The sequence below is a fragment of the Drosophila ananassae genome, chromosome 3R, assembly GCF_017639315.1.
Source record: "Drosophila ananassae strain 14024-0371.13 chromosome 3R, ASM1763931v2, whole genome shotgun sequence".
Taxonomy (NCBI): domain Eukaryota; kingdom Metazoa; phylum Arthropoda; class Insecta; order Diptera; family Drosophilidae; genus Drosophila; species Drosophila ananassae.
Window position 1 is genome coordinate 18406643 of NC_057930.1, and position 24741 is coordinate 18431383.

At 45.1% G+C, this 24741-nt stretch overlaps 2 protein-coding genes, 28 non-coding genes and 2 pseudogenes across 30 annotated transcripts; 1 reads left to right on the plus strand and 31 right to left on the minus strand.

The window, feature by feature from the left end:
* Positions 1–232: 232 nt before the first annotated feature.
* Positions 233–351, minus strand: LOC6492882. Its single transcript, XR_046329.1, has one exon. It is a non-coding gene; the product is annotated as a 5S ribosomal RNA (ribosomal RNA).
* A 352-nt stretch (positions 352–703) lies between these two features.
* On the minus strand, positions 704–822 carry LOC6492881. The gene has a single exon (XR_046328.2). It is a non-coding gene; the product is annotated as a 5S ribosomal RNA (ribosomal RNA).
* Positions 823–1174: 352 nt separating this feature from the next.
* On the minus strand, positions 1175–1293 carry LOC6492880. The gene has a single exon (XR_046327.2). It is a non-coding gene; the product is annotated as a 5S ribosomal RNA (ribosomal RNA).
* A 352-nt stretch (positions 1294–1645) lies between these two features.
* LOC6492879 lies at positions 1646–1764 on the minus strand. Its single transcript, XR_046326.2, has one exon. It is a non-coding gene; the product is annotated as a 5S ribosomal RNA (ribosomal RNA).
* Positions 1765–2116: 352 nt separating this feature from the next.
* LOC6492878 lies at positions 2117–2235 on the minus strand. The gene has a single exon (XR_046325.1). It is a non-coding gene; the product is annotated as a 5S ribosomal RNA (ribosomal RNA).
* Positions 2236–2587: 352 nt separating this feature from the next.
* On the minus strand, positions 2588–2706 carry LOC6492877. Its single transcript, XR_046324.1, has one exon. It is a non-coding gene; the product is annotated as a 5S ribosomal RNA (ribosomal RNA).
* A 352-nt stretch (positions 2707–3058) lies between these two features.
* On the minus strand, positions 3059–3177 carry LOC6492876. Its single transcript, XR_046414.3, has one exon. It is a non-coding gene; the product is annotated as a 5S ribosomal RNA (ribosomal RNA).
* Positions 3178–3529: 352 nt separating this feature from the next.
* On the minus strand, positions 3530–3648 carry LOC116656143. The gene has a single exon (XR_006507553.1). It is a non-coding gene; the product is annotated as a 5S ribosomal RNA (ribosomal RNA).
* Positions 3649–4000: 352 nt separating this feature from the next.
* On the minus strand, positions 4001–4119 carry LOC116656144. Its single transcript, XR_006507554.1, has one exon. It is a non-coding gene; the product is annotated as a 5S ribosomal RNA (ribosomal RNA).
* Positions 4120–4471: 352 nt separating this feature from the next.
* LOC116656131 lies at positions 4472–4590 on the minus strand. Its single transcript, XR_004311151.1, has one exon. It is a non-coding gene; the product is annotated as a 5S ribosomal RNA (ribosomal RNA).
* Positions 4591–4942: 352 nt separating this feature from the next.
* Positions 4943–5061, minus strand: LOC116656132. The gene has a single exon (XR_004311152.1). It is a non-coding gene; the product is annotated as a 5S ribosomal RNA (ribosomal RNA).
* Positions 5062–5413: 352 nt separating this feature from the next.
* On the minus strand, positions 5414–5532 carry LOC116656137. The gene has a single exon (XR_004311157.2). It is a non-coding gene; the product is annotated as a 5S ribosomal RNA (ribosomal RNA).
* Positions 5533–5884: 352 nt separating this feature from the next.
* LOC116656141 lies at positions 5885–6003 on the minus strand. The gene has a single exon (XR_006507555.1). It is a non-coding gene; the product is annotated as a 5S ribosomal RNA (ribosomal RNA).
* Positions 6004–6355: 352 nt separating this feature from the next.
* LOC116656133 lies at positions 6356–6474 on the minus strand. The gene has a single exon (XR_004311153.1). It is a non-coding gene; the product is annotated as a 5S ribosomal RNA (ribosomal RNA).
* A 352-nt stretch (positions 6475–6826) lies between these two features.
* Positions 6827–6945, minus strand: LOC116654997. The gene has a single exon (XR_004310163.1). It is a non-coding gene; the product is annotated as a 5S ribosomal RNA (ribosomal RNA).
* Positions 6946–7297: 352 nt separating this feature from the next.
* LOC116654998 lies at positions 7298–7416 on the minus strand. The gene has a single exon (XR_004310164.1). It is a non-coding gene; the product is annotated as a 5S ribosomal RNA (ribosomal RNA).
* A 352-nt stretch (positions 7417–7768) lies between these two features.
* LOC116654999 lies at positions 7769–7887 on the minus strand. The gene has a single exon (XR_004310165.1). It is a non-coding gene; the product is annotated as a 5S ribosomal RNA (ribosomal RNA).
* Positions 7888–8239: 352 nt separating this feature from the next.
* LOC116655000 lies at positions 8240–8358 on the minus strand. Its single transcript, XR_004310166.1, has one exon. It is a non-coding gene; the product is annotated as a 5S ribosomal RNA (ribosomal RNA).
* A 352-nt stretch (positions 8359–8710) lies between these two features.
* Positions 8711–8829, minus strand: LOC116655001. The gene has a single exon (XR_004310167.1). It is a non-coding gene; the product is annotated as a 5S ribosomal RNA (ribosomal RNA).
* Positions 8830–9181: 352 nt separating this feature from the next.
* On the minus strand, positions 9182–9300 carry LOC116655003. Its single transcript, XR_004310169.1, has one exon. It is a non-coding gene; the product is annotated as a 5S ribosomal RNA (ribosomal RNA).
* Positions 9301–9652: 352 nt separating this feature from the next.
* LOC6492860 lies at positions 9653–9771 on the minus strand. Its single transcript, XR_046224.2, has one exon. It is a non-coding gene; the product is annotated as a 5S ribosomal RNA (ribosomal RNA).
* A 352-nt stretch (positions 9772–10123) lies between these two features.
* Positions 10124–10242, minus strand: LOC6492859. Its single transcript, XR_046223.1, has one exon. It is a non-coding gene; the product is annotated as a 5S ribosomal RNA (ribosomal RNA).
* A 352-nt stretch (positions 10243–10594) lies between these two features.
* On the minus strand, positions 10595–10713 carry LOC6492858. The gene has a single exon (XR_046222.1). It is a non-coding gene; the product is annotated as a 5S ribosomal RNA (ribosomal RNA).
* A 352-nt stretch (positions 10714–11065) lies between these two features.
* On the minus strand, positions 11066–11184 carry LOC6492857. The gene has a single exon (XR_046221.1). It is a non-coding gene; the product is annotated as a 5S ribosomal RNA (ribosomal RNA).
* A 352-nt stretch (positions 11185–11536) lies between these two features.
* Positions 11537–11655, minus strand: LOC6492856. The gene has a single exon (XR_046220.1). It is a non-coding gene; the product is annotated as a 5S ribosomal RNA (ribosomal RNA).
* Positions 11656–12007: 352 nt separating this feature from the next.
* Positions 12008–12133, minus strand: LOC6492855 (annotated as a pseudogene).
* Positions 12134–12485: 352 nt separating this feature from the next.
* On the minus strand, positions 12486–12604 carry LOC6492854. The gene has a single exon (XR_046218.1). It is a non-coding gene; the product is annotated as a 5S ribosomal RNA (ribosomal RNA).
* Positions 12605–12956: 352 nt separating this feature from the next.
* LOC6492853 lies at positions 12957–13082 on the minus strand (annotated as a pseudogene).
* Positions 13083–13434: 352 nt separating this feature from the next.
* Positions 13435–13553, minus strand: LOC6492852. Its single transcript, XR_046216.1, has one exon. It is a non-coding gene; the product is annotated as a 5S ribosomal RNA (ribosomal RNA).
* A 918-nt stretch (positions 13554–14471) lies between these two features.
* LOC6497189 (glutactin) lies at positions 14472–18672 on the plus strand. The gene is made up of 4 exons (XM_032451522.2): positions 14472–15557; positions 16773–17444; positions 17512–17877; positions 17947–18672. The coding sequence occupies exons 1-4, from the start codon at positions 15330–15332 to the stop codon at positions 18547–18549; spliced, it is 1869 nt and encodes a 622-aa protein (XP_032307413.1). The 5' UTR covers positions 14472–15329; the 3' UTR covers positions 18550–18672.
* Positions 15845–15916, minus strand: Trnad-guc. The gene has a single exon. It is a non-coding gene; the product is annotated as a tRNA-Asp (tRNA).
* A 145-nt stretch (positions 18673–18817) lies between the features above and the next one.
* LOC6498346 (glutactin) lies at positions 18818–22865 on the minus strand. The gene is made up of 2 exons (XM_001962555.4): positions 21619–22865; positions 18818–21182 (listed from the first exon to the last, which is right to left on the minus strand). Exons 1-2 carry the CDS (start codon positions 22826–22828, stop codon positions 18898–18900), a joined length of 3495 nt encoding a protein of 1164 aa, XP_001962591.1. The 5' UTR covers positions 22829–22865; the 3' UTR covers positions 18818–18897.
* Positions 22866–24741: the final 1876 nt, after the last annotated feature.

A 24741-nucleotide genomic window follows, 5' to 3' on the forward strand; every position in this document is an offset into this window, starting at 1 on the left:
TAGCCAGAAGGAGAAACAATTTTCCTTGAAGGGTAGACAGTACAGGTGATTCCAGGTGTATCCAAAAGATGTACAGGCCGTTGGGGGTGGCGTGGGGATAGATAAAATAGTAAAACTAATAAAATAAGAGAAAGTAATAGATGTTTTTCATGAGCTAAACTGGAACGGTGGAGCTCCAATGGCTAGGCGATAGGCAAGATGGGGAGAACTGGGGGCAAAAAGTTGTTGACGATGCCAACAACACGCGGTGTTCCCAAGCGGTCCCCCATCTAAGTACTAACCGCGCCCGACGCTGCTTAATTTCGGTGATCGGACGAGAACCGATGTATTCAGCGTAGTATGGTCGTTGGCGAAAGTCGCAGGGTTAATCTACAACCTTATATTTTCTTCCAATTAGCACCTGTGTGCTTTTTAAGGCTGCCAAGATACACAGGAGTATCTGTAAGATACAGGAGGCCTTGCCAAAGGCACTAGCCAGAAGGAGAAACAATTTTCCTTGAAGGGTAGACAGTACAGGTGATTCCAGGTGTATCCAAAAGATGTACAGGCCGTTGGGGGTGGCGTGGGGATAGATAAAATAGTAAAACTAATAAAATAAAAGAAAGTAATAGATGTTTTTCATGACCTAAACTGGAAAGGGGGAGCTCCAATGGCTAGGCGATAGGCAAGATGGGGAGAACTGGGGGCAAAAAGTTGTTGACGATGCCAACAACACGCGGTGTTCCCAAGCGGTCCCCCATCTAAGTACTAACCGCGCCCGACGCTGCTTAATTTCGGTGATCGGACGAGAACCGATGTATTCAGCGTAGTATGGTCGTTGGCGAAAGTCGCAGGGTTAATCTACAACCTTATATTTTCTTCCAATTAGCACCTGTGTGCTTTTTAAGGCTGCCAAGATACACAGAAGTATCTGTAAGATACAGGAGGCCTTGCCAAAGGCACTAGCCAGAAGGAGAAACAATTTTCCTTGAAGGCTAGACAGTACAGGTGATTCCAGGTGTATCCAAAAGATGTACAGGCCGTTGGGGGTGGCGTGGGGATAGATAAAATAGTAAAACTAATAAAATAAAAGAAAGTAATAGATGTTTTTCATGACCTAAACTGGAAAGGGGGAGCTCCAATGGCTAGGCGATAGGCAAGATGGGGAGAACTGGGGGCAAAAAGTTGTTGACGATGCCAACAACACGCGGTGTTCCCAAGCGGTCCCCCATCTAAGTACTAACCGCGCCCGACGCTGCTTAATTTCGGTGATCGGACGAGAACCGATGTATTCAGCGTAGTATGGTCGTTGGCGAAAGTCGCAGGGTTAATCTACAACCTTATATTTTCTTCCAATTAGCACCTGTGTGCTTTTTAAGGCTGCCAAGATACACAGGAGTATCTGTAAGATACAGGAGGCCTTGCCAAAGGCACTAGCCAGAAGGAGAAACAATTTTCCTTGAAGGGTAGACAGTACAGGTGATTCCAGGTGTATCCAAAAGATGTACAGGCCGTTGGGGGTGGCGTGGGGATAGATAAAATAGTAAAACTAATAAAATAAGAGAAAGTAATAGATGTTTTTCATGAGCTAAACTGGAACGGTGGAGCTCCAATGGCTAGGCGATAGGCAAGATGGGGAGAACTGGGGGCAAAAAGTTGTTGACGATGCCAACAACACGCGGTGTTCCCAAGCGGTCCCCCATCTAAGTACTAACCGCGCCCGACGCTGCTTAATTTCGGTGATCGGACGAGAACCGATGTATTCAGCGTAGTATGGTCGTTGGCGAAAGTCGCAGGGTTAATCTACAACCTTATATTTTCTTCCAATTAGCACCTGTGTGCTTTTTAAGGCTGCCAAGATACACAGGAGTATCTGTAAGATACAGGAGGCCTTGCCAAAGGCACTAGCCAGAAGGAGAAACAATTTTCCTTGAAGGGTAGACAGTACAGGTGATTCCAGGTGTATCCAAAAGATGTACAGGCCGTTGGGGGTGGCGTGGGGATAGATAAAATAGTAAAACTAATAAAATAAGAGAAAGTAATAGATGTTTTTCATGAGCTAAACTGGAACGGTGGAGCTCCAATGGCTAGGCGATAGGCAAGATGGGGAGAACTGGGGGCAAAAAGTTGTTGACGATGCCAACAACACGCGGTGTTCCCAAGCGGTCCCCCATCTAAGTACTAACCGCGCCCGACGCTGCTTAATTTCGGTGATCGGACGAGAACCGATGTATTCAGCGTAGTATGGTCGTTGGCGAAAGTCGCAGGGTTAATCTACAACCTTATATTTTCTTCCAATTAGCACCTGTGTGCTTTTTAAGGCTGCCAAGATACACAGGAGTATCTGTAAGATACAGGAGGCCTTGCCAAAGGCACTAGCCAGAAGGAGAAACAATTTTCCTTGAAGGGTAGACAGTACAGGTGATTCCAGGTGTATCCAAAAGATGTACAGGCCGTTGGGGGTGGCGTGGGGATAGATAAAATAGTAAAACTAATAAAATAAAAGAAAGTAATAGATGTTTTTCATGACCTAAACTGGAAAGGGGGAGCTCCAATGGCTAGGCGATAGGCAAGATGGGGAGAACTGGGGGCAAAAAGTTGTTGACGATGCCAACAACACGCGGTGTTCCCAAGCGGTCCCCCATCTAAGTACTAACCGCGCCCGACGCTGCTTAATTTCGGTGATCGGACGAGAACCGATGTATTCAGCGTAGTATGGTCGTTGGCGAAAGTCGCAGGGTTAATCTACAACCTTATATTTTCTTCCAATTAGCACCTGTGTGCTTTTTAAGGCTGCCAAGATACACAGGAGTATCTGTAAGATACAGGAGGCCTTGCCAAAGGCACTAGCCAGAAGGAGAAACAATTTTCCTTGAAGGGTAGACAGTACAGGTGATTCCAGGTGTATCCAAAAGATGTACAGGCCGTTGGGGGTGGCGTGGGGATAGATAAAATAGTAAAACTAATAAAATAAGAGAAAGTAATAGATGTTTTTCATGAGCTAAACTGGAACGGTGGAGCTCCAATGGCTAGGCGATAGGCAAGATGGGGAGAACTGGGGGCAAAAAGTTGTTGACGATGCCAACAACACGCGGTGTTCCCAAGCGGTCCCCCATCTAAGTACTAACCGCGCCCGACGCTGCTTAATTTCGGTGATCGGACGAGAACCGATGTATTCAGCGTAGTATGGTCGTTGGCGAAAGTCGCAGGGTTAATCTACAACCTTATATTTTCTTCCAATTAGCACCTGTGTGCTTTTTAAGGCTGCCAAGATACACAGAAGTATCTGTAAGATACAGGAGGCCTTGCCAAAGGCACTAGCCAGAAGGAGAAACAATTTTCCTTGAAGGCTAGACAGTACAGGTGATTCCAGGTGTATCCAAAAGATGTACAGGCCGTTGGGGGTGGCGTGGGGATAGATAAAATAGTAAAACTAATAAAATAAAAGAAAGTAATAGATGTTTTTCATGACCTAAACTGGAAAGGGGGAGCTCCAATGGCTAGGCGATAGGCAAGATGGGGAGAACTGGGGGCAAAAAGTTGTTGACGATGCCAACAACACGCGGTGTTCCCAAGCGGTCCCCCATCTAAGTACTAACCGCGCCCGACGCTGCTTAATTTCGGTGATCGGACGAGAACCGATGTATTCAGCGTAGTATGGTCGTTGGCGAAAGTCGCAGGGTTAATCTACAACCTTATATTTTCTTCCAATTAGCACCTGTGTGCTTTTTAAGGCTGCCAAGATACACAGGAGTATCTGTAAGATACAGGAGGCCTTGCCAAAGGCACTAGCCAGAAGGAGAAACAATTTTCCTTGAAGGGTAGACAGTACAGGTGATTCCAGGTGTATCCAAAAGATGTACAGGCCGTTGGGGGTGGCGTGGGGATAGATAAAATAGTAAAACTAATAAAATAAGAGAAAGTAATAGATGTTTTTCATGAGCTAAACTGGAACGGTGGAGCTCCAATGGCTAGGCGATAGGCAAGATGGGGAGAACTGGGGGCAAAAAGTTGTTGACGATGCCAACAACACGCGGTGTTCCCAAGCGGTCCCCCATCTAAGTACTAACCGCGCCCGACGCTGCTTAATTTCGGTGATCGGACGAGAACCGATGTATTCAGCGTAGTATGGTCGTTGGCGAAAGTCGCAGGGTTAATCTACAACCTTATATTTTCTTCCAATTAGCACCTGTGTGCTTTTTAAGGCTGCCAAGATACACAGGAGTATCTGTAAGATACAGGAGGCCTTGCCAAAGGCACTAGCCAGAAGGAGAAACAATTTTCCTTGAAGGGTAGACAGTACAGGTGATTCCAGGTGTATCCAAAAGATGTACAGGCCGTTGGGGGTGGCGTGGGGATAGATAAAATAGTAAAACTAATAAAATAAGAGAAAGTAATAGATGTTTTTCATGAGCTAAACTGGAACGGTGGAGCTCCAATGGCTAGGCGATAGGCAAGATGGGGAGAACTGGGGGCAAAAAGTTGTTGACGATGCCAACAACACGCGGTGTTCCCAAGCGGTCCCCCATCTAAGTACTAACCGCGCCCGACGCTGCTTAATTTCGGTGATCGGACGAGAACCGATGTATTCAGCGTAGTATGGTCGTTGGCGAAAGTCGCAGGGTTAATCTACAACCTTATATTTTCTTCCAATTAGCACCTGTGTGCTTTTTAAGGCTGCCAAGATACACAGGAGTATCTGTAAGATACAGGAGGCCTTGCCAAAGGCACTAGCCAGAAGGAGAAACAATTTTCCTTGAAGGGTAGACAGTACAGGTGATTCCAGGTGTATCCAAAAGATGTACAGGCCGTTGGGGGTGGCGTGGGGATAGATAAAATAGTAAAACTAATAAAATAAAAGAAAGTAATATATGTTTTTCATGACCTAAACTGGAAAGGGGGAGCTCCAATGGCTAGGCGATAGGCAAGATGGGGAGAACTGGGTGCAAAAAGTTGTTGACGATGCCAACAACACGCGGTGTTCCCAAGCGGTCCCCCATCTAAGTACTAACCGCGCCCGACGCTGCTTAATTTCGGTGATCGGACGAGAACCGATGTATTCAGCGTAGTATGGTCGTTGGCGAAAGTCGCAGGGTTAATCTACAACCTTATATTTTCTTCCAATTAGCACCTGTGTGCTTTTTAAGGCTGCCAAGATACACAGGAGTATCTGTAAGATACAGGAGGCCTTGCCAAAGGCACTAGCCAGAAGGAGAAACAATTTTCCTTGAAGGGTAGACAGTACAGGTGATTCCAGGTGTATCCAAAAGATGTACAGGCCGTTGGGGGTGGCGTGGGGATAGATAAAATAGTAAAACTAATAAAATAAAAGAAAGTAATAGATGTTTTTCATGACCTAAACTGGAAAGGGGGAGCTCCAATGGCTAGGCGATAGGCAAGATGGGGAGAACTGGGGGCAAAAAGTTGTTGACGATGCCAACAACACGCGGTGTTCCCAAGCGGTCCCCCATCTAAGTACTAACCGCGCCCGACGCTGCTTAATTTCGGTGATCGGACGAGAACCGATGTATTCAGCGTAGTATGGTCGTTGGCGAAAGTCGCAGGGTTAATCTACAACCTTATATTTTCTTCCAATTAGCACCTGTGTGCTTTTTAAGGCTGCCAAGATACACAGAAGTATCTGTAAGATACAGGAGGCCTTGCCAAAGGCACTAGCCAGAAGGAGAAACAATTTTCCTTGAAGGCTAGACAGTACAGGTGATTCCAGGTGTATCCAAAAGATGTACAGGCCGTTGGGGGTGGCGTGGGGATAGATAAAATAGTAAAACTAATAAAATAAAAGAAAGTAATAGATGTTTTTCATGACCTAAACTGGAAAGGGGGAGCTCCAATGGCTAGGCGATAGGCAAGATGGGGAGAACTGGGGGCAAAAAGTTGTTGACGATGCCAACAACACGCGGTGTTCCCAAGCGGTCCCCCATCTAAGTACTAACCGCGCCCGACGCTGCTTAATTTCGGTGATCGGACGAGAACCGATGTATTCAGCGTAGTATGGTCGTTGGCGAAAGTCGCAGGGTTAATCTACAACCTTATATTTTCTTCCAATTAGCACCTGTGTGCTTTTTAAGGCTGCCAAGATACACAGGAGTATCTGTAAGATACAGGAGGCCTTGCCAAAGGCACTAGCCAGAAGGAGAAACAATTTTCCTTGAAGGGTAGACAGTACAGGTGATTCCAGGTGTATCCAAAAGATGTACAGGCCGTTGGGGGTGGCGTGGGGATAGATAAAATAGTAAAACTAATAAAATAAGAGAAAGTAATAGATGTTTTTCATGAGCTAAACTGGAACGGTGGAGCTCCAATGGCTAGGCGATAGGCAAGATGGGGAGAACTGGGGGCAAAAAGTTGTTGACGATGCCAACAACACGCGGTGTTCCCAAGCGGTCCCCCATCTAAGTACTAACCGCGCCCGACGCTGCTTAATTTCGGTGATCGGACGAGAACCGATGTATTCAGCGTAGTATGGTCGTTGGCGAAAGTCGCAGGGTTAATCTACAACCTTATATTTTCTTCCAATTAGCACCTGTGTGCTTTTTAAGGCTGCCAAGATACACAGGAGTATCTGTAAGATACAGGAGGCCTTGCCAAAGGCACTAGCCAGAAGGAGAAACAATTTTCCTTGAAGGGTAGACAGTACAGGTGATTCCAGGTGTATCCAAAAGATGTACAGGCCGTTGGGGGTGGCGTGGGGATAGATAAAATAGTAAAACTAATAAAATAAGAGAAAGTAATAGATGTTTTTCATGAGCTAAACTGGAACGGTGGAGCTCCAATGGCTAGGCGATAGGCAAGATGGGGAGAACTGGGGGCAAAAAGTTGTTGACGATGCCAACAACACGCGGTGTTCCCAAGCGGTCCCCCATCTAAGTACTAACCGCGCCCGACGCTGCTTAATTTCGGTGATCGGACGAGAACCGATGTATTCAGCGTAGTATGGTCGTTGGCGAAAGTCGCAGGGTTAATCTACAACCTTATATTTTCTTCCAATTAGCACCTGTGTGCTTTTTAAGGCTGCCAAGATACACAGGAGTATCTGTAAGATACAGGAGGCCTTGCCAAAGGCACTAGCCAGAAGGAGAAACAATTTTCCTTGAAGGGTAGACAGTACAGGTGATTCCAGGTGTATCCAAAAGATGTACAGGCCGTTGGGGGTGGCGTGGGGATAGATAAAATAGTAAAACTAATAAAATAAAAGAAAGTAATAGATGTTTTTCATGACCTAAACTGGAAAGGGGGAGCTCCAATGGCTAGGCGATAGGCAAGATGGGGAGAACTGGGGGCAAAAAGTTGTTGACGATGCCAACAACACGCGGTGTTCCCAAGCGGTCCCCCATCTAAGTACTAACCGCGCCCGACGCTGCTTAATTTCGGTGATCGGACGAGAACCGATGTATTCAGCGTAGTATGGTCGTTGGCGAAAGTCGCAGGGTTAATCTACAACCTTATATTTTCTTCCAATTAGCACCTGTGTGCTTTTTAAGGCTGCCAAGATACACAGGAGTATCTGTAAGATACAGGAGGCCTTGCCAAAGGCACTAGCCAGAAGGAGAAACAATTTTCCTTGAAGGGTAGACAGTACAGGTGATTCCAGGTGTATCCAAAAGATGTACAGGCCGTTGGGGGTGGCGTGGGGATAGATAAAATAGTAAAACTAATAAAATAAGAGAAAGTAATAGATGTTTTTCATGAGCTAAACTGGAACGGTGGAGCTCCAATGGCTAGGCGATAGGCAAGATGGGGAGAACTGGGGGCAAAAAGTTGTTGACGATGCCAACAACACGCGGTGTTCCCAAGCGGTCCCCCATCTAAGTACTAACCGCGCCCGACGCTGCTTAATTTCGGTGATCGGACGAGAACCGATGTATTCAGCGTAGTATGGTCGTTGGCGAAAGTCGCAGGGTTAATCTACAACCTTATATTTTCTTCCAATTAGCACCTGTGTGCTTTTTAAGGCTGCCAAGATACACAGAAGTATCTGTAAGATACAGGAGGCCTTGCCAAAGGCACTAGCCAGAAGGAGAAACAATTTTCCTTGAAGGCTAGACAGTACAGGTGATTCCAGGTGTATCCAAAAGATGTACAGGCCGTTGGGGGTGGCGTGGGGATAGATAAAATAGTAAAACTAATAAAATAAAAGAAAGTAATAGATGTTTTTCATGACCTAAACTGGAAAGGGGGAGCTCCAATGGCTAGGCGATAGGCAAGATGGGGAGAACTGGGGGCAAAAAGTTGTTGACGATGCCAACAACACGCGGTGTTCCCAAGCGGTCCCCCATCTAAGTACTAACCGCGCCCGACGCTGCTTAATTTCGGTGATCGGACGAGAACCGATGTATTCAGCGTAGTATGGTCGTTGGCGAAAGTCGCAGGGTTAATCTACAACCTTATATTTTCTTCCAATTAGCACCTGTGTGCTTTTTAAGGCTGCCAAGATACACAGGAGTATCTGTAAGATACAGGAGGCCTTGCCAAAGGCACTAGCCAGAAGGAGAAACAATTTTCCTTGAAGGGTAGACAGTACAGGTGATTCCAGGTGTATCCAAAAGATGTACAGGCCGTTGGGGGTGGCGTGGGGATAGATAAAATAGTAAAACTAATAAAATAAAAGAAAGTAATAGATGTTTTTCATGACCTAAACTGGAAAGGGGGAGCTCCAATGGCTAGGCGATAGGCAAGATGGGGAGAACTGGGGGCAAAAAGTTGTTGACGATGCCAACAACACGCGGTGTTCCCAAGCGGTCCCCCATCTAAGTACTAACCGCGCCCGACGCTGCTTAATTTCGGTGATCGGACGAGAACCGATGTATTCAGCGTAGTATGGTCGTTGGCGAAAGTCGCAGGGTTAATCTACAACCTTATATTTTCTTCCAATTAGCACCTGTGTGCTTTTTAAGGCTGCCAAGATACACAGGAGTATCTGTAAGATACAGGAGGCCTTGCCAAAGGCACTAGCCAGAAGGAGAAACAATTTTCCTTGAAGGGTAGACAGTACAGGTGATTCCAGGTGTATCCAAAAGATGTACAGGCCGTTGGGGGTGGCGTGGGGATAGATAAAATAGTAAAACTAATAAAATAAGAGAAAGTAATAGATGTTTTTCATGAGCTAAACTGGAACGGTGGAGCTCCAATGGCTAGGCGATAGGCAAGATGGGGAGAACTGGGGGCAAAAAGTTGTTGACGATGCCAACAACACGCGGTGTTCCCAAGCGGTCCCCCATCTAAGTACTAACCGCGCCCGACGCTGCTTAATTTCGGTGATCGGACGAGAACCGATGTATTCAGCGTAGTATGGTCGTTGGCGAAAGTCGCAGGGTTAATCTACAACCTTATATTTTCTTCCAATTAGCACCTGTGTGCTTTTTAAGGCTGCCAAGATACACAGGAGTATCTGTAAGATACAGGAGGCCTTGCCAAAGGCACTAGCCAGAAGGAGAAACAATTTTCCTTGAAGGGTAGACAGTACAGGTGATTCCAGGTGTATCCAAAAGATGTACAGGCCGTTGGGGGTGGCGTGGGGATAGATAAAATAGTAAAACTAATAAAATAAGAGAAAGTAATAGATGTTTTTCATGAGCTAAACTGGAACGGTGGAGCTCCAATGGCTAGGCGATAGGCAAGATGGGGAGAACTGGGGGCAAAAAGTTGTTGACGATGCCAACAACACGCGGTGTTCCCAAGCGGTCCCCCATCTAAGTACTAACCGCGCCCGACGCTGCTTAATTTCGGTGATCGGACGAGAACCGATGTATTCAGCGTAGTATGGTCGTTGGCGAAAGTCGCAGGGTTAATCTACAACCTTATATTTTCTTCCAATTAGCACCTGTGTGCTTTTTAAGGCTGCCAAGATACACAGGAGTATCTGTAAGATACAGGAGGCCTTGCCAAAGGCACTAGCCAGAAGGAGAAACAATTTTCCTTGAAGGGTAGACAGTACAGGTGATTCCAGGTGTATCCAAAAGATGTACAGGCCGTTGGGGGTGGCGTGGGGATAGATAAAATAGTAAAACTAATAAAATAAAAGAAAGTAATAGATGTTTTTCATGACCTAAACTGGAAAGGGGGAGCTCCAATGGCTAGGCGATAGGCAAGATGGGGAGAACTGGGGGCAAAAAGTTGTTGACGATGCCAACAACACGCGGTGTTCCCAAGCGGTCCCCCATCTAAGTACTAACCGCGCCCGACGCTGCTTAATTTCGGTGATCGGACGAGAACCGATGTATTCAGCGTAGTATGGTCGTTGGCGAAAGTCGCAGGGTTAATCTACAACCTTATATTTTCTTCCAATTAGCACCTGTGTGCTTTTTAAGGCTGCCAAGATACACAGGAGTATCTGTAAGATACAGGAGGCCTTGCCAAAGGCACTAGCCAGAAGGAGAAACAATTTTCCTTGAAGGGTAGACAGTACAGGTGATTCCAGGTGTATCCAAAAGATGTACAGGCCGTTGGGGGTGGCGTGGGGATAGATAAAATAGTAAAACTAATAAAATAAGAGAAAGTAATAGATGTTTTTCATGAGCTAAACTGGAACGGTGGAGCTCCAATGGCTAGGCGATAGGCAAGATGGGGAGAACTGGGGGCAAAAAGTTGTTGACGATGCCAACAACACGCGGTGTTCCCAAGCGGTCCCCCATCTAAGTACTAACCGCGCCCGACGCTGCTTAATTTCGGTGATCGGACGAGAACCGATGTATTCAGCGTAGTATGGTCGTTGGCGAAAGTCGCAGGGTTAATCTACAACCTTATATTTTCTTCCAATTAGCACCTGTGTGCTTTTTAAGGCTGCCAAGATACACAGGAGTATCTGTAAGATACAGGAGGCCTTGCCAAAGGCACTAGCCAGAAGGAGAAACAATTTTCCTTGAAGGGTAGACAGTACAGGTGATTCCAGGTGTATCCAAAAGATGTACAGGCCGTTGGGGGTGGCGTGGGGATAGATAAAATAGTAAAACTAATAAAATAAAAGAAAGTAATATATGTTTTTCATGACCTAAACTGGAAAGGGGGAGCTCCAATGGCTAGGCGATAGGCAAGATGGGGAGAACTGGGTGCAAAAAGTTGTTGACGATGCCAACAACACGCGGTGTTCCCAAGCGGTCCCCCATCTAAGTACTAACCGCGCCCGACGCTGCTTAATTTCGGTGATCGGACGAGAACCGATGTATTCAGCGTAGTATGGTCGTTGGCGAAAGTCGCAGGGTTAATCTACAACCTTATATTTTCTTCCAATTAGCACCTGTGTGCTTTTTAAGGCTGCCAAGATACACAGGAGTATCTGTAAGATACAGGAGGCCTTGCCAAAGGCACTAGCCAGAAGGAGAAACAATTTTCCTTGAAGGGTAGACAGTACAGGTGATTCCAGGTGTATCCAAAAGATGTACAGGCCGTTGGGGGTGGCGTGGGGATAGATAAAATAGTAAAACTAATAAAATAAAAGAAAGTAATAGATGTTTTTCATGACCTAAACTGGAACGGGGGAGCTCCAATGGCTAGGCGATAGGCAAGATGGGGAGAACTGGGGGCAAAAAGTTGTTGACGATGCCAACAACACGCGGTGTTCCCAAGCGGTCCCCCATCTAAGTACTAACCGCGCCCGACGCTGCTTAATTTCGGTGATCGGACGAGAACCGATGTATTCAGCGTAGTATGGTCGTTGGCGAAAGTCGCAGGGTTAATCTACAACCTTATATTTTCTTCCAATTAGCACCTGTGTGCTTTTTAAGGCTGCCAAGATACACAGGAGTATCTGTAAGATACAGGAGGCCTTGCCGAAGGCACTAGCCAGAAGGAGAAACAATTTTCCTTGAAGGGTAGACAGTACAGGTGATTCCAGGTGTATCCAAAAGATGTACAGGCCGTTGGGGGTGGCGTGGGGATAGATAAAATAGTAAAACTAATAAAATAAAAGAAAGTAATAGATGTTTTTCATGACCTAAACTGGAACGGGGGAGCTCCAATGGCTAGGCGATAGGCAAGATGGGGAGAACTGGGGGCAAAAAGTTGTTGACGATGCCAACAACACGCGGTGTTCCCAAGCGGTCCCCCATCTAAGTACTAAGTACTAACCGCGCCCGACGCTGCTTAATTTCGGTGATCGGACGAGAACCGATGTATTCAGCGTAGTATGGTCGTTGGCGAAAGTCGCAGGGTTAATCTACAACCTTATATTTTCTTCCAATTAGCACCTGTGTGCTTTTTAAGGCTGCCAAGATACAAAGGAGTATCTGTAAGATACAGGAGGCCTTGCCAAAGGCACTAGCCAGAAGGAGAAACAATTTTCCTTGAAGGGTAGACAGTACAGGTGATTCCAGGTGTATCCAAAAGATGTACAGGCCGTTGGGGGTGGCGTGGGGATAGATAAAATAGTAAAACTAATAAAATAAAAGAAAGTAATAGATGTTTTTCATGACCTAAACTGGAACGGGGGAGCTCCAATGGCTAGGCGATAGGCAAGATGGGGAGAAATGGGGGCAAAAAGTTGTTGACGATGCCAACAACACGCGGTGTTCCCAAGCGGTCCCCCATCTAAGTACTAACCGCGCCCGACGCTGCTTAATTTCGGTGATCGGACGAGAACCGATGTATTCAGCGTAGTATGGTCGTTGGCGAAAGTCGCAGGGTTAATCTACAACCTTATATTTTCTTCCAATTAGCACCTGTGTGCTTTTTAAGGCTGCCAAGATACACAGGAGTATCTGTAAGATACAGGAGGCCTTGCCGAAGGCACTAGCCAGAAGGAGAAACAATTTTCCTTGAAGGGTAGACAGTACAGGTGATTCCAGGTGTATCCAAAAGATGTACAGGCCGTTGGGGGTGGCGTGGGGATAGATAAAATAGTAAAACTAATAAAATAAAAGAAAGTAATAGATGTTTTTCATGACCTAAACTGGAACGGGGGAGCTCCAATGGCTAGGCGATAGGCAAGATGGGGAGAACTGGGGGCAAAAAGTTGTTGACGATGCCAACAACACGCGGTGTTCCCAAGCGGTCCCCCATCTAAGTACTAAGTACTAACCGCGCCCGACGCTGCTTAATTTCGGTGATCGGACGAGAACCGATGTATTCAGCGTAGTATGGTCGTTGGCGAAAGTCGCAGGGTTAATCTACAACCTTATATTTTCTTCCAATTAGCACCTGTGTGCTTTTTAAGGCTGCCAAGATACAAAGGAGTATCTGTAAGATACAGGAGGCCTTGCCAAAGGCACTAGCCAGAAGGAGAAACAATTTTCCTTGAAGGGTAGACAGTACAGGTGATTCCAGGTGTATCCAAAAGATGTACAGGCCGTTGGGGGTGGCGTGGGGATAGATAAAATAGTAAAACTAATAAAATAAAAGAAAGTAATAGATGTTTTTCATGACCTAAACTGGAACGGGGGAGCTCCAATGGCTAGGCGATAGGCAAGATGGGGAGAAATGGGGGCAAAAAGTTGTTGACGATGCCAACAACACGCGGTGTTCCCAAGCGGTCCCCCATCTAAGTACTAACCGCGCCCGACGCTGCTTAATTTCGGTGATCGGACGAGAACCGATGTATTCAGCGTAGTATGGTCGTTGGCGAAAGTCGCAGGGTTAATCTACAACCTTATATTTTCTTCCAATTAGCACCTGTGTGCTTTTTAAGGCTGCCAAGATACACAGGAGTATCTGTAAGATACAGGAGGCCTTGCCAAAGGCACTAGCCAGAAGGAGAAACAATTTTCCTTGAAGGGTAGACGGTACAGGTGATTCCAGGTGCCACCAAAACCATTGATCTGCTTTTGACACACAACAAGACTGCTGAAAGTTAAATAATAATCGTATAATTGTATTTACCCATAGCATTGGTATATGTATTAACCCATAGGACTAACTTAGTTAAAAATTGACAATGATTATTTTTGACAACAATTTTACTGGAGCTGTATATATTTCACTGTTTTATTCTATTTGTATAAGGATGAAAATATTTTCTATGCATATTAGATGACAATTTAGGCCCAATGTTTTTATTTAATAAGATTTATTTTTTATTTAACTCTTTGTTTCCAATAAAAGACGGGAAGGCTTCTTTATAGAAATCATAAATTATTGTGAGTCAAATCAGTCACTGGTGTTTGAAAGAATTTGAATGCCGAAACTAATTTCTATAATTTCTCATTAAGGAACATAATAAAGCGCAAATTAAGCATGACAGCTCATTTTTTCTTAGTTTAATAATTTTTTAGATGAAACCTAGCTATGAAGAACACCGACAGAAAAGTTTCATAAAATTATAAGGTTAAGTATTTTCTAAAACAAAGTGTAACTTGTATTGTAAAGTGGCTAAGTGAATTTAAATTGGCAACGGGAAATCTTTTGTATTAGTCGCTTTCAGACTTCCTTTTTTTGGCGGGGTTTCCCAAATGTTGGCTATATTAAATACCGACCACTATAGAGTCTTTTCAGCGATTATGTGAAGAAGTCGTTGATCTCTTTTGGCACTGAAGCGTCACAAATGCTTTCTCTGCCGGCGTGCGATGATGGATAATTTGGCATTAGCTTGGAATACCAGTAGCGAGGAGAATTTGCAGAATCAATTAGGTAAAATTTAAAATTTAAATCAATGCCCGCAGCTATTTAAAAATTAATTTTACCTGGCGCTACCCGCACTTTCATCGTCGCATCGTCATCGCCGTCCGTGAGAAAGACAAACTAAGTTAATGGCCAATGCCCCATGTTTGCTAACAAATATTCGCATCAATCTGAGCAACTAATGACCGACTAGCAGACAAATCAAGTTCGAGCTGTCGCAGCTGATCTTTAAATTTCCCTTTTACTTGCACTCCAACAGATGAGCTAAAACCAGAGCATTCAAATTAGTTCTTCCACGGCGAAAAATTCCATACCAGTTCTGTCATTTTATAGAAATATAATTCAATAATGTTAATCTTATTAATAGAGGAGGCTTCTGTTAAATCAATTTACATATTTATGAAAAAAGGACTTTTTGAATCTTATAAGAATTGTCCATCTTATGGAATTATTTACTGTTTTTATAGTCAACCAAATATTTCACATAACTTCTTCTGGACTAGTATTCTATGTTTAAAAGTTATTCGAAATTCATTAGATTTTTTTTATGTTAATTATTTGCATAAATCTTTGGCCCGAGCCATGGGGACGCCGCATCATTTGCAGTTCGTTTCGCATTTTGTTTTAGCCAGTTTCCGTTTGGCAACTCTTCTTTTGGCTATTTCGGTCAATCTTGGGGTGAAACTTTGGGTCAGAGCGGACTAAAATCTATAGACTCCAGCCAGCCACAAATCAGTTGCGTTCAGAGCGCCATCGAGAGTGTTACATCCGCGGATTAAAAAATGCAACTCAGGTGTTTAGTGTTTTGCCTGCTCGTGGTCCTTCCATATGGGACAGAGGCTCGGGTTCGTGGAAGGCAATACGACGAGGAAAAAGATACAATTGTTGAATTAAACAAACTGGGCACCATCCAGGGAAAAATTGTGGAGACGGCCTGGACAAAACGAGAGGTGTTGCAGTTCGTCGATGTCAGATATGCAGAACCACCGACCGGGCAGCATCGATTTAAGGTACCGAAGAAAAAACATTTTAAAATTTCTGATAATTAAGAAATGTGGACACAGTTGTTGTTGCTGCGCTGATGAAACAAATTAAAAATGTATTTAGTCATAAATTTTGTCGGCTAAAAATGGCATAAGAGTTTCGCGAAACCGACTGTCCAGAAATTCAAATAGAAATGTTTAACTTCATTGGAGCATCGTTTTCTCCTACCGCAAAACTTTCAAAATTATGTTAATTTCCTTAAAGACAATATTAAAGCCTCTGAAATTCTTATACGAATTAAAAAAAAATTAACCTCCCCGACGGGGAATTGAACCCCGGTCTCCCGCGTGACAGGCGGGGATACTAACCACTATACTATCGAGGACATGGAATCCAATCGGTAGAATGTCTGAATTCCAGATGCGAGGAGGTCTAGAGAGAGCAGAGACTATAATTAGATTATAAAATTTATAATATAAGCCCAACAATGCGTCATAGTAGGTGTCTGGCTGAACAAGTGTTTTTTTTTTGTAATTTTTAAACGAACCTTTTATATATAATCTTTAAATTATAATCTTTAAACATGCACCTGAAAGGTGGACATAAAGTCCCCAGCGATGGCAATAACTTGGCCAATTTCCACCCGATTCTTGAACGGAATACCTTAATCGATTTCTAAGCCGATTTTCCATTATTCTGCATCAAAATCTAGGAACAATATTTTTTTTTGATTTATTGTTAAATTTACTGGGGGATCCCCTTCGAAAAGTGTAAAAAGTGCATGTAAGGACCAAATGGCCCCCAGCGATGGCCATAACTTGGCCAATTTCCACCGGATTCTTGAGCGGAATACCTTAATCGATTCCTAAACCGATTTTCCATTATTCTGCATCAAAATCTAGGAACAAAATATTTTTTAAATATTTTGTTAAATTTCTGGGAGATCCCCTTCGAAAAGTGTGAAAAGTGCATGTAAGGACCAAATGGCCCCCAGCGATGGCCATAACTTGGCTAATTTCTACCCGATTCTTGAGCGGAATACCTTAATCGATTTCTAAATCGATTCTCCATTATTCTGCATCAAAATCTGGGAACAAAATATTTTTTAGATTTTTTGTTAAATTTCAAAAAATTTAAAAAAAGGTGGGAAGGACAATTAAGTTCAACCATTGAAAATTATTACCACATCAATTTTATTTGAATTGATTTGCTAATCAATTTATTGAATGACTCTAACGCAGCCTCCTCGTCCCATCGAGCCATGGGAAGACGTGATGGACGCCACGGCGGAGAAGATTGGCTGCCCCTCTGTGGTATCCATGGACAGTTTGCGCAAACTTGACGACGTTCTGGACGTGGAAGATTGCTTGACGATGACTATTACCACTCCAAATGTAACTGCGAAAATGCCTGTACTGGTCTATATACATGGAGAGTATTTGTACGAAGGAAGCAACTCGGAGGCTCCGCCAGACTACCTTCTCGAGAAGGACATTGTGCTGGTGACGCCGCAGTACCGTCTTGGACCTTTTGGCTTTCTGTCTACGAAGACGGATGAGATTCCCGGCAATGCCGGGTTTCTAGACATATTTCTTGCCTTACAGTTTGTGAAGCACTTTATTTCATCGTTCGGCGGAGATCCCGAACGAGTAACTGTTGCCGGTCAGGTGGGTGGAGCCGCCATCGCCCACCTACTAACGCTTTCGCCGATGGTGCAGCGCGGACTCTTTAATCAGGTTATATACCACTCCGGGTCTGCTATCATGCCTATTTTCCTGGAGGAGGATCCGCGCAAGCACGCCCAGGAGATTGCCAAGAAGGCCGATTGCCAAATGGTGACGGTGCGAGACTTAAATACCTGCTTAATGGAGCTCACGGCTTTGGAATTGCTAACAGCCTTTATGGAGCATGCGGTAAGTAGTTTCAGAGATTTCAAATAAAGACAATAATTAGGAATATTGATTTTTTTTTATTGATTAGTTGGAGAAATCGGATCTCGGCATTGGACACACTGGTGGCATACAGTTTACTATTGGTGGACCCAGCGGGGTTTTACCAAAGCACCCTTATGATCTCATGTTGGAGTCGAACTTCTCCTATCCCGCAATGGGTGGCTGCCCCAAGAATGCCGGCTCGCGAGTGCTAAACGAGATTGTGGACAATGACTTCGAGGGAAAGATTCCGGACGATGAGTACAACACGTATGACTACATCGACCACGTAATTCGCCAAGTGGTGGGCACTGACAAGACCATGCTACTAACCAGTTTCGTTACCCACGACTTCTTCAATCGCCACCTCTTGGAGAATGGAACATTCGACACCTTAATACCAAGGCTTATTGATGTGAGTTTGTTTGTTAGTAATTAGCTTCCTATAATTTCTCTATTATCTTTTGTTTTTTATCTTTCTTAGGTGGCTGGCACTTTAAACCACAAGCTTCCCGTTCTACTCGCCATGAACATGAACAATAAGCATAATCCGCACAATACTTTCTTATATTCCTTCGACTACGCCGGCGAATTTAATCGCTATCGGGAGATGGACGAGGAGACAAACATGCAGAGTCCCTTCAAGGCGGGCGTATCTTTAACCGACGAGGCACTCTACCTATTTCCATATCCCGATCATGTGAAGCGCCTCAGTCCTCCGGATGTGACAATGGCCCATCGAATGGTGGAGCTTTGGACCAATTTTGTGATTAGCGGTAACCCGTTAGGCTCTTACCGATCCGGCTACTGGCCGCCCATGACCACCCTCTACGGACCCTATATGAAGATCGATGAGACGCTGACTATCGCTGGCAACTACTTCAATGAGTTCTCGGCCACGTTGCGGGACGAGGATGCGGGGCATAGTCTGATTCGTGAGATATATTATTTGCGCAGCCGGAGCAGGAAACGAGCTCAGGCCAAGCGGCGGAAACAGTTGGCGGCTTCGAAGGCCAATCGACTGAAAAAATCCGACGCCCGCAAAAGTCTGGTGAAGCGACCCAATCGCAACAAGATACGCTTTTAAGGACAACCTCTAACCAGTATAGATTTAGTTTAAGTTCTTAGATGAAATACCCACTTGTCCTGCTTCTCACCACCAATCCTTGTGTTGATATCCGATATTGTAGTATATTTATTAAAGAGGCTAAGCACAAAAAGTTATGCTTTTATTTGGGTTTTATTACAGGGCTAAACAGGACAGAAAGTAGTCGATAACGATAAAGCGGTTCTGGGCTTGTTTCCCAATCTCAAAAGTAGTTGCTGTGTTTAACATTAGAAATGATAAAGCTTTGTTTTTATTTTTCATTTTTAATCGTAGTGTTTATTAAATTTTATTTTTCAATGCAAGAACTTATAAGAAGGTCGCAATCATTTAGTGACGGCGACCTTGCTGGCGGTGGATAACCTTAATATGCCTTGGGGCGTTCAAAAATCTTCTGAATACAATGCTGGTAGGCTGCGATTGGCGAGCTGCTTCTTGCTCCGCCTCGGCCTGGGCAAATTGTCGCTCCTCCTCCTCCCTGAGAGCCCGGTCGCGCTCCTCCTCCTCCTCGCGTAGTTTCAACTGGGCCTTCACGTAATCCTCATATGTGGCGTAGTTGCTGGGATCGTTTTTCGGGTCCACATTGGGTTGATACTCTTGGTCCTGGTCATCCGATTCTTCTGGATAGCCACCCGACGGGCCATATTCCTGCTCTTGCTCCTGGCGCAGCTGGTCCCTGCGCTGTTGCTCGCGGGCTTGCTCTTCGTCGTAGTTGGGATCTGAGTCCGAGTCAGATGGTCGGCCTTCCTGCTGGGAGCGCAGGTACTCATCGTAGCTGGGATAGCGCGAAAGATCGTTGTCGGGTTGCCCTTGGGGCTGTTCCTGTTCCCGTTCCTGCTGCTCGCGCTCTCGTTGCAATCGTTCCTCATATTGTCGGTGCTCCTGCTCTCGGAGCTGCCTCTCTTGCTCTAATCGCTCCTGCTCGCGTTGCTGTTCTTGGGCGTAGTTGCGGTCCGGATCCGATTCTGGAGATTGCTCTCCTTGCTGGGCCCTCACGTAGTCTTCATAGGTGGGATACGCGTCACGGCCGTCCTCCGGATTTTCTTCAGGCTGGTGCTGGCCCCCTTGTTCCTCGCGTTCCTGTTGCTCCCGTTCTCGCTGCTGACGCTCCTGCTCCAATCGTTCTTCATACTCCCTATGCTCCCGCTCACGGAGTTGCCTCTCCTGCTCTAAACGCTCCTGCTCGCGCTGCTGTTCTTCGGCGTAGTTGCTTTCAGGATCCGATTCTGGAGATTGCTCTTCTTGCTGGGACTTCAGGTAGTCCTCATAGGAGGGATACGCCTGGCGACCATCTTCAGTATTTTCTTCAGGCTGATACTGCCCCTCTGGTTGCACGCGTTCCTGTTGCTCCCGCTCCTGTTGCTCGCGCTCTCGCTGCTGGCGATCCTGTTCCAAACGTTCTTCATATTCTCGTCGCTGCTGCTCGCGTTGTTGCTCTTCTCGCTCCAGTTGCTCCCGTTCTTGTTTTTGGCGTTCTTGCTCAGCAGAGTTAGGAGTGATTTCCCTACCATAGGCATCATATGTTACTGTATAAGGATCTCTATTAACGTCGCCATATTGTCGCTCCTGTTGCTCTCGTTCTTGTTGTTCTCGCCATTGTTGCTCTCGCTGTTGCTGTTCGCGCCATTGTTGTTCGCGACGTTGCTGTTCTCGCTGCTGCTGCTCTCGTTGTTGTTCTTGCAGTTCCTGTTCTCGCTGTTGCTGCTCCCGCTGCTCCTGGAGTTTCTTCTCGCGTTCCAGACTCTCTCGCTGCAACTGTTCCTGTCGCTGCTGAAGACGCAACTGGTATTCTCGTCGGCGCTCCTCCTCTTGCCGCCGCTGATATTCACGGAACTCCTGCTTCCTTCGTTCTTCCTCAGCTGCGTCCCTGGAGGGTCCAGTTTGTTGAATTTGCCTGTTCCAGTTGTTGTAAGGATTATGCACATACGGACGCGTAGTTGTAGTTGTGGTGGTGGTAGTGGTGAAAACAGGGATCACAGCTGGAGTGGTTTTGCTGGTGGTATTGAAGTAATTCGAATACAGGTTGGGAATATTAATGCCTTCCCCGAAATGTGGGTCCAGCTCGAGCATGTTTTCTCGGGAGTTCGAGAATCGCAAGACGGGTCCATATTCGGAGGAGGCTCGGGGCCAAACTCCAAAGTTCGGGTTGGGCACGCCCGTAGTGGCAAAGTTGACCCACATAGTGACCAGGGCGCGCGATAGAGATCTATCCACGGCATTCAGCTGACTGGTCTCCACCGGGTAAGGAAACACGTAGACATTGTCGTCGCTGAGCGAGGCATCCACAGCAAAGGGTAGAGGACTCTTGACGTGCTCGAATCTATGGTGCTCGCCGCGGTAGGCAAAATTGTAAAGATAGACGGGAGCGTTGCGGTACGAGTTTCGAATGGAGTAGATCACTGGTGCCCGGTACAGGATCATGTTGCTCAGCTCCAGTAGGCCTTGCGACACGCTAATCGAGTTTACGGTCCGCACCTGATCAGGGCTGAAGATCTCGCGCAGTGCCCACTGCTTCCAGATCTGGTGTTCGCTGGGAGGGGCCAAGTGACGTAACACCACGTCGATATAATCGGAAACATTATAGGATCGCACGTGTTCAATCTGGTTATAGAAACCTGAAAGATAAAAAGTTTGATACAAATAAGAAATATAAATATATAGTACTCTATGGCATAAATATATAGTAGTTAAATTACAATTTTAATTTTACAATTTTATGTTTATATTAGTACTAATTAGTACTAGAACTAACAAAGTACATACTATTACTTGACTTTTGACTTTATGTATTTCCCCAAGCCCAGTAAGGCAAACAAATCATAAAGTTCAAAATGTTTCCTGTCTGTTTTAAATATAGAAGAGCCTTGACTTGATTAAAACAATGCACTAAGTAGCTGTATTATATGAGGCTGTTTAATCTAACTAGTCATTATCAGTTTGACCCACAAGGCCCCAATAGTTGCTTATCTCGTACAGCCACTAGAACTTTTGATTCGAACCTGACCCAATTTTTTATTTCCTTAAATAGTTTTTTTTTATTTTTTTACTTACGCGACAGGATGAAGGCGCTGGCATCCTTGGTGGCGCCCACGATCATGGGTAGGGCATTGCTGGCGTTGGCGGCCAGGGCGACGGGAGGCTTTGGCAAGTAGCCGAGCGGATCGCCCACCACCAGCTTGAAGCCGCCGAGGGAGCTAAGACCGATGGCTTCATTCCGGTTGAATAGCTGCTCAAAAGCGGCAACCAGGTTCGACGTGGGGAGACTGCCCAGGCAGTCGTACAGAGGTGCAAGGCTGCGGGTGTTGGCGGCGGTCGGACAGCCGGCGAAGCTGGCAAAGGTGTCCAGAGTGTCCAGAGGGCGCTCGTCAATCAGGTAGGGGTTCAAAGCCGTGCCCGATTGCAAAACCAACTGCTGGAAGAGGCCCGTGGCGCGTCCACTCAGACTCAAGGCGTGAGCCAATGTCGCTCCTCCAGCCTGACCCAACAGGGTTACCTGACTGGGGTTACCACCAAAGCTTTCCAGATTTTTTTGCAGCCACTCGAGGGCCAGGTGAAGATCGGAGAGAGCCACGTTTCCGGGAAGCTCATCGCTGAGGGCGCTCAGAAAACCGAAGGGTGCCAGTCGATAGTTGATGGAGACCAGCACCACATCCTTCTCCAGGACATAGTCCGGCTGGGCCTCCTCGGAGCCGCCATCGAAGAGCATCTCGCCGTGCACGAATACCAGAACGGGCAGGTTACTGGCATGCTCGGGTGCATAAATGTCCAGGGTCAGACAGTCGTCAACGTTTTCGCCGCGGGCCTCTGACTCCCTCAGGCGCTGCAGTTCCGGAAACTGGGCGCAGTTGGGGCTCTTAACGTTGGCATTGACTCTGCCCTGGTAGCCAGTGGGCTGGGCGGCCTGGAAGCGCGACAAGCCACTGCCCACCTTGCCGTAACGGATGCCAAGGAAAGCGTTAATCAGGCCATTGGCGTTGCTCTTGTAACCACGAACACCAACAATCTCTCCGACCTCTGGAGCTTGGACTACGACATCTCTGGAATCCTGTGCATATTGGGGAGCCTGCTGAGATGATATATCCTGTTGGACGCGCACTGGTGGTGTGTGTCGCACTTTCCAGGGTTCCTTCTTCACACGGTCCGGCTGCCAACTTTCCTCTTCATCACTGTAGTCGTCGTCGTAGTCACTGCCTCGCTTACCCCGATACAGGGCACAAGATTGGGCCACACAAAGGGCCAGCACGAAGTACAGCGGCTTCATGATGCTCGCTGCTCCGCGTTTGAATCAAAACTGAATGCTGAATCGGATTTCTCAGCCTGAGAAGCTTCAAGCACTATCTGCAAGCCAACAGCCTTGGGGCGGCTGACCCAAGGGGTTCAGCCTCTTCGAAATCGGAAGCCAAGAAAAAACATAGGAATTGCGCAGAAAATATTACCCAATAGCGGATGGATTTTGTAAAATAAAACTTTTTTCTTATTTTATCAGTGCTTTTAAAAATCTAAAGATAAATTATTTAATTGCAATCCATTTTAGGGATTTTCCCAATATTCCCATTTCGGGTTCTGCCAATTTAGATTGCGTGAATCCGCCCTGGCTTTAGGTCGTTGTCATCGAAGTCTACTTATAATCATTGGGTTGTTGGTTGAACTGCTTTAGACGATCTGGTGGACCTTATCTCATCCGCTCTCTGGTCCGACGCTGGGGTTATCTACATCGTTGGAACAAACATACATACATATGTCCCAATAAGGCTTTATGTTCAACATTTAAAAGCACTTACTACGAAGGTTTAGGTTTTTTTCGTTTTAGAACTTAATAAAATGTAATTGAAAAGATGCATCAAAAAGTTAAAAGCAACCTAAGTATACCTCAAAAATTAGCTGAAAAGTAGGCTTTAAAAATATCCAATCCGTGTTGATGGATGAACCCTGCAGTTGAGTTCAGTGTTTTTGGGGATGGTCTTCAATATTAAAACGCATTTGGGTATGTTCATAATATAATATTCTCTATATTTTCATTTTTATTAATCATTTTCGATTCCTTTCCCACCGTTCCTTTTTCTGTTAATTTTTTTTTTTCATTTTGAATTTCTGGTTTTTTTTTTGTTTTTCATTTTGTATCGGCTTGTTCTGTATGTATCTATAATGTGTTATAATTAAGAATCGTCATTTCATCTAAATATTTCAGTTATAATAATACAATATAATAATCATTAATAATATGTGGTTTTCATTTTATTCATTTGTTTCATTCGCCTCGAATGTTAAACTTGTGTGGCTTGCGTCTGAATGTGTACCGATTCGTTCGCTTGAATGGGTTCTGAGTGTGTTCATGGACCGAATGGGATCATCGGGCTTGTGGCTTTTTTATCAGCTTGAGTTTGATTATTTCGCGGCTGAAACTGACATGCAGCTTACAGTTCGTTCAAGTATGAAAATCAGAGATCTAGGAAAGCTAAAAGCAAGTGTATGCATATATACTCGTGTCTATATTCGTATATATGGTATATATATATTCCTTCTAGGTATTTCATTCGCGATTATTCTGTGGCGCTGTGGCAGTGGCCAAAAAAAAAATTAAAATTAAAGTTGAAGCCTCTTAATTCAAATCCAAATTCAAATGAAACTAAACTGTGTCAAATTACGTATTTTGTTTAGCAGCTTCCCTCCAATAAACCATTATAGATTGAGAAAGAAATGCAGAAGTTCCCGGTTCTACTGATTGATTGACGAGGGGTCGAGCCTGCGATTCGAGCTTAGGAACTTCTCAACAAATTTACGAATGAATTTATTGAACTCCTAGTTATCTTTGTCAAAGCGACTAGTCAAAAATCGTTTAATTAAAAATGCACATTAATTAAGTTTTCACTGGAATCAAAGGTAATCAGTGATTAGTTTTGTTTGCCTTTGTTTCTTTTTTTTGTTTTTTTTTTTCATTAATTTTTTTTTATATTTGTTTTTATGTATATTTTGTAGCTCAGTCTTTTACTAACAATTTTTGTTGTTCATGTTTTAGCTTCATCATGCTTTGGATCTGATTCTGATTTCTTCTGGCGCACAAATGCCGCGTGAATAATTAAGTGTGTGTTCTATACTAATTTCTGAAGCGTTTGGTTCAAACTAAAATCTAAAAAATGGCGAATTCTGACTTGAAGTAATTTTTTTATGTGTATT

What these genes read in the sequence shown, in the direction of transcription:
- LOC6497189 (XM_032451522.2), top strand. Translation starts at nt 15,330, where the DNA reads ATGCAACTCAGGTGTTTAGTGTTTTGCCTGCTCGTGGTCCTTCCATAT. An exon ending in CAGCCTTTATGGAGCATGCG is followed by an intron (nt 17,445 to 17,511) that starts GTAAGTAGTTTC and finishes TTTATTGATTAG; the next exon opens with TTGGAGAAATCGGATCTCGG. An exon ending in TAATACCAAGGCTTATTGAT is followed by an intron (nt 17,878 to 17,946) that starts GTGAGTTTGTTT and finishes TATCTTTCTTAG; the next exon opens with GTGGCTGGCACTTTAAACCA.
- LOC6498346 (XM_001962555.4), bottom strand. Translation starts at nt 22,828, where the DNA reads ATGAAGCCGCTGTACTTCGTGCTGGCCCTTTGTGTGGCCCAATCTTGT. An exon ending in CAGCGCCTTCATCCTGTCGC is followed by an intron (nt 21,183 to 21,618) that starts GTAAGTAAAAAA and finishes TTTATCTTTCAG; the next exon opens with GTTTCTATAACCAGATTGAA.